The 5,949-nt window shown below is 38.9% G+C and overlaps 1 protein-coding gene across 1 annotated transcript; it reads left to right on the top strand.

Moving 5' to 3' along the window:
* Positions 1 to 4,196: 4,196 nt before the first annotated feature.
* LOC110860214 (cell wall adhesin EAP1) lies at positions 4,197 to 5,949 on the top strand. The gene is made up of 4 exons (XM_022109267.2): positions 4,197 to 4,270; positions 4,365 to 4,528; positions 4,590 to 4,702; positions 4,768 to 5,949. Exons 1-4 carry the CDS (start codon positions 4,235 to 4,237, stop codon positions 5,571 to 5,573), a joined length of 1,119 nt encoding a protein of 372 aa, XP_021964959.1. The 5' UTR covers positions 4,197 to 4,234; the 3' UTR covers positions 5,574 to 5,949.

The following is a 5,949-nucleotide window of genomic DNA, read 5'->3' as shown; positions in this document are numbered from 1 at the left end:
AAGCATATCTACATATACATGCATAAATATAGTATGCCACGATATTGTAGACGCTTCACACTTGCTAGTTTCTGGACCGGTGCATCACTGGAGCGCAAAAGATGCGCACCGAACCACACCGCGAACCACACCCGGTGTGGTGCGGTGTGGTTCGCTGGATTTTCGACTTTTGCTGGTGTGGTTCGCGGTGTGGTGCGCTGAATTTTTAATTTTTGCCGGTGTGGTTCGCGGTGTGGTGCGCAAAGTTTAAGACTTGGCCGGTGTGGTTCGCGGTGTGGTGCGCTGACCCAAACTAGCAAGAGTGAATAGGTTAGCGCAATTTTTTTGGTGAGAACCAAATTATCAAAATTTCAGTGATTTAGAAAAAATTGAAAAACTGAAATTTCGAGACAACTCGAAAAAGCTGTCGAGGTATGGCGTTCGTGAATCCAAAACACCTCTAATTTTGAAAAGTACCCACCGGTTCATTTTCTATGAATTTCCCCGTGCGACCCTCATCGAAGGCTGATATGGCCATTACACCCACTGGGGTGACCTGACACCCAAAAAATTATGTCTCAACAACGTTTTTCGACCAGTTTGCCTTATCCATATACTGAAAGTATACCTTAAAAATTGTCGTTGTTTGTCGTTGTCGAATCGCATAATTCTTGCTCCATAGTATATATGTGTGCTAATATTCCTTAAGTTTAAATAAATGAAAAGTCGGTTTAGAATGTTAACATGTTAACTACGTTTTGAAATTAATTTAAAAGTATTTTTTATGATCCATAGAAAAGTATTAGAGTCCAAATAAAATGAGCTGCAATTTTACAGCAACATTTTTAACTCGACAAAAAAGATACGCAAATATTTATTTATTACTAACAATATTTTAAGTATTGCGATACATAACGAAATTTGTAAAATTTCTTGATTTGATTAACTAATTTTTCACAATTTTTCAGAGCATACACCGTATTCTTGGTTAAAGTAACCTCCTGGTGGGCATTCTAAGTGGACAATATCCCAAAATTCTCCATCATCATTCCAAAAGCACTGGTAGAAGGATGTCCTGCGTAAAATTAAAGTCATTTTTTCACTATTCAATGTAAATGATGGGTGGCTTAAATATCTTGCTACGTACTATTCAAAATTTTGCAATGTGAAAAACTCATAAATCTATTATAGCTAATAAGATTTGGAATTGAAATTTCTATTAATTACTCAACCTTAATATTAAAATTGATCAAGCATAATCACATAATTATTAAATTGGGGAATTTTAGAGTCAAAACTGCGGTAACAAAATTTACGATTTTTTTATTTTGAAAAATTTTCCTTTCTAGTGAGACATTTTAGCCACCCTGTATATTAATTCGGACAAAAAGTCGTGTCAAACTTACGCAGCGTCCGGATCCGCAAATGCCTCCGTCCCCAGGCAAGAGTCGTTACTAATTTTCGTCTCATAACCCAAAAATCCTTGAATATGGTCATACACGCTTTTAGCTGAAGTGTCCTCGACTAAAACTCCGGCCAGCAGAAGCACCTAAATTCAGAATTATATAACACCAATAAATTTGAGTAATACGAGTAATTTTGTGTACTTGTAAAACTAAAAAATAATTAAAATTTACGAAAAATGTAGTCTTGCAAATAAGTTGGAACCCCATTTTGCCTCCTGTGTTCGGTTGGAGTGCTGGTAAAATACTGACAAAGAAGATTGAAACGCTCCATTGTACATATTTATAAAACACTTAATCCCCATTCATTGCCGAAATCTGTATGATTCTCTTGTCAAACAAGTTCCGACTTAATTAATATATTGTTACCATGGATACTTATAAATTGCAAATATTCCGAGAACGGCGTGAGTCTAATTTGCATGTAAGTAGTATCTAATTCGTCGGCCGTCTTGCATCACTTGTACAACAATTTTATGGATAGCTCATAAAATCATCTGATTCGGGATTAGTTGTATATTTATATGCAATATATTATTTTTTAGCTCTTAGCGTCATAATCATAGATCGGAGTACTCCGGGCTTGGAGTACGTACTCCGGCCTCCGGAGGCCGGAGTACGCGACTATTTCTGGAGGCCGGAGTACGCGGAGGCCGGAGTACACGTGGCCAGCCGGAGGCCGGAGTACGCGGAGGCCGGAGTACGCATGGCCGGCCGGAGGCCGGAGTACGCGGAGGCCGGAGTACGCAAAATTTCCGATCACATAGATAGGAGAATTCCGGGCTTGGAGTACGTACTCCGGCCTCCGGAGGCCGGAGTACGCGACTTTTTCTGGAGGCCGGAGTACGCGGAGGCCGTAGTACGCGTGGCCAGCCGGAGGCCGGAGTACGCGGAGGCCGGAGTACGCATGGCCGGCCGGAGGCCGGAGTACGCGGAGGCCGGAGTACGCAAAATATCCGATCTATGGTCATAATTATTTGATGCTTAGCTGTATTTAATTCTTCATTAAGTCACTGACATTGCAAAATAAAGAGAAAATCATAGTAATAACAAAGTAATAGTAATGCAAAATAATAATAATATTATCTTTTTTACGTTTCTGCTATTTTTATACTCCATAGCTACAGTTACAGATATGGCAATCATGGTCACAAATTTTCAATCAGTCGATAGCAAACCTACATATTTTCATTGTTTCAATGTCACCGTTGAAAATGTGCATGCCGCTCAGGATTTTGTGATAACTTTAATTAATCTTTCAATCATGTTTTCACATTTAAACATGACATCTTAAGAATAAGACCATACACAAATTGCTAAGTGAACACGCGCTTTAACCATGGCAGGATCAGTTTATATATTACGGAATTTTACAACATTGGTGTAATAATTCCTGTAATTTGCAGGAATTAACCCATTAACAAGTTATTTGTAGACATGGATTTGCCGAAGTGCAATTTCAACAGATTTCTTAACTGCGCAGTATGGACAATTATGCACAAGTACTTTGCGGCATGTTGCATGTCATGCTCAAAAATGCGGCTGCAATTAATTTATAATCGAATTAAATAATCAAATAATTAAATAATATGTATGCACAACTATTAAATCCAAGAAATTATATTGGGTTGAATCTCTTTCGCAACCAATTAAGTGCACCGACCGTTGGTAATAAGTACAACTGTTCGAATTGCATCAAAACAAGTTCACTGTCAATGTAATTTATGGATATATACATCATCAACAAATAAGCAGCTTATTGAGCTTACAATAAGCTCATTGTCGCGGTACATTTGGTTTGAGTATTAACCAACTAGGTACGCTTGCAAGGTGTTAGGTGAGATATGACATGCCATTACAAAACGAATACACACTTAGTCTGGAATATTGTATAGGCAGGAGTTGTTAAACTAAATAAATAATCGCATTTTTAGATGAGTAATTATCTAAACAATTAGACAGGAATTGGGCTTCGATTAACGTGAGATTATTTGGTTAAGGTGAAGGCAAATTTTAAGACGTAATATGCAAATGAGAAAAAAACCGCACAGAAATTATGAAAAATGCTGTCTTCCAAATTGATTTAAACACCATTTTTTCTAGTTCTATGCCTTCACACGTTCAGAATCGGAAACCAGAATCATTACGGTTCATACTATGCACAAAATTGTTTTAAGATTTTTATATACTTGCAGAATTAATGTGATGCTCTTGTTAGATTGGAGAGTGAAAGGGGTCCGGCTTAGCTAATGTATTCCGCTGGATGTAATCATTCTTCAATGGCGCATAATTTGGGATAAAAACCGGAAAGAAAATTTCAAAACGTGGAAAGTAAATGTTCTTTAACAACAAAGCTGAGTACTCTCCCGCAACAATTTGTGAACAAGTTCTTGCAAATTTCTTCAATCAGCTTTTGAAAATTAGCATTAGCTTAAAAAGCTGCATGACCATAAATAGGTTGAATTTGATGTATTGCTTGGTATAAAAGAAACGGCAAGCTGGTATGGAGATTTCAGTAGTATACCTAGTGCGACAATGTTATGACTGGCGGCCACGACTGACCCAATTTAATTATTCTGCATTACATACGTGTGATGCAATACTACCGATAATTAATATGTCGGACAATTATTTTTAACAATAATTATATCCAGGGTAATAATGTCGGAACTCTTTATTTTCCGATCTGACAAGAGTGTCGGATTGATTTGCCTTTATATAAATAGAGATGCGTTATTCGTAGTATGACAAATTCCCATCGTGGCTTGCTGTAAGTACAACCAAGCAAAAAAATGGGATTCAAATTAATTTGCATGACGGCATTATCCGTAAGTTTCCGTCTCATTTTCCTGACATAATTCATACTCTACTTATGTACATAAATTTATTATCCAAATTGATTCTTGCTCCGTGCAAATTTAGGTCTTTGTGGTAGTCACAATCTTACTGGATTGCTCTGTTGCAAAGAATATCTATCAAAACAACGATTCAAACTTTTTGAGAATCAAATGGAGAATCGGGATTTTGGATGAACTTACCAACGACACTTGCGTTGATGAATTACCTTTTCCAGATCCTGACGATATGTGATACTCAACATTTTTTTACATTCATAAGACTGTGAATCAACTTTGTAATTATTTGCAGAACATGGTTTTATCAATGCTTTTTGGCTGGTGACTACTATGTACTCGTTCATCTTGAATGCGACACGGGAGGCTACTACGATGAGATTTCAGGCGCGTGCGAAGAGTTTCCAGGTAATTTTTGTATTCCTTTAAATTTTAATACAGATGAGAAAATAAGATTTTCAAATTTGTTTTAGTCACCGAACCGCCAACAACACCGGAACCCACGACGCCAGCCCCATTCCAGTGCGGCGACGTCGAAGGTAAATTTCCTGACCCCTCAGACTGCACAAAGTACAATCGCTGCGTATTAGTCAGCGGAGTCATGCGGTTGTACAAATACGTTTGCACTGCTGGTTCATATTTTGACGAGGCCCAGGCAATGTGTGTTGTTGGAGTTTGTCCAGGCTCAACTTCTCCAACAACTGAGTCTTCGTTAAGTACTGAGCCTTCCACAGTACCCACGACTACAGCGGAACCCACAACCACACCGGCTCCAACGACCACAGCAGCACCCACCACGCCACCCCCGTTCCAATGCGGAACCATCGAAGGCACCTTTCCCGAACCAACAGATTGCACAAAATATAATCGCTGCGTAATGATCGCCGGAGTCATGCGGTTATATGCGTACACTTGTCCGGCTGGGTCGTACTTTGATCAGGCCAAGGCATTGTGTGTGTTAGGAACTTGTCCAGCAACTAGTCCTCCAACGACACTGCCCCCTGCAACTACAGCAGGCACAACAGGGTCCACCACCCCACCAGCAGTTACGACCACAGCGGCGCCCGCGACTACGGCAGTCACGACCACCACAGTATCCACAACGATAACCCCATTCCAGTGTGGAACCACGGAGGGTACTTTTCCTGACTCTACAGATTGCACAAAATACAATCGCTGCGTACTCATCGCTGGGGCCATGCGCTTGTATTCATACACTTGCCCTGCGGGATCATATTTTGATCAAGTCAATAAACTTTGTTCGTTAGGAACATGTTAGTTATGATGACCTATTTCATAAGCAGTCTTCCTCAGATGTGGTCAATATATATAAAAATAACAATATAATAGATAGCGGCGTGGGAAAAGTAGGAGACCTTTTCCCACCAAACTTTTGAACCTCCCACGAAACATTTTATTTTTGCTAATCCTTTTTTTCGCTTTATACAATTCTTTAATTCACGCAATTGTATAATAACTTCCCGGAGATGTTGACCTTTATTATAGTAAACCTGATCAAGTTTATGATACAATCAGATAGTTTAATAAAAAAAGATTTGCGCAAGATAAATTTATAACATCTGACTTCTACTCAACCCTCTGTGATCCGTTTCACATACAAATTTGCTTGTGTTAAATAAATTGAATTTCAAAGA

The sequence above is a fragment of the Folsomia candida genome, unplaced genomic scaffold (genome assembly GCF_002217175.1).
Source record: "Folsomia candida strain VU population unplaced genomic scaffold, ASM221717v1 Fcan01_Sc030, whole genome shotgun sequence".
NCBI lineage: Eukaryota > Metazoa > Arthropoda > Collembola > Entomobryomorpha > Isotomidae > Folsomia > Folsomia candida.
The sequence above is the reverse complement of the archived record's forward strand: the minus strand, read 5'-3'. Positions and strand labels throughout refer to the sequence as shown.

Excerpts from the sequence above, each read along its gene's own strand:
- LOC110860214 (XM_022109267.2), top strand. The coding sequence starts at position 4,235 with ATGGGATTCAAATTAATTTGCATGACGGCATTATCC. Across the intron at positions 4,271-4,364 it reads TTTGCATGACGGCATTATCC|GTCTTTGTGGTAGTCACAAT; the intron begins GTAAGTTTCCGT and ends GTGCAAATTTAG. Across the intron at positions 4,529-4,589 it reads TTTCCAGATCCTGACGATAT|AACATGGTTTTATCAATGCT; the intron begins GTGATACTCAAC and ends AATTATTTGCAG.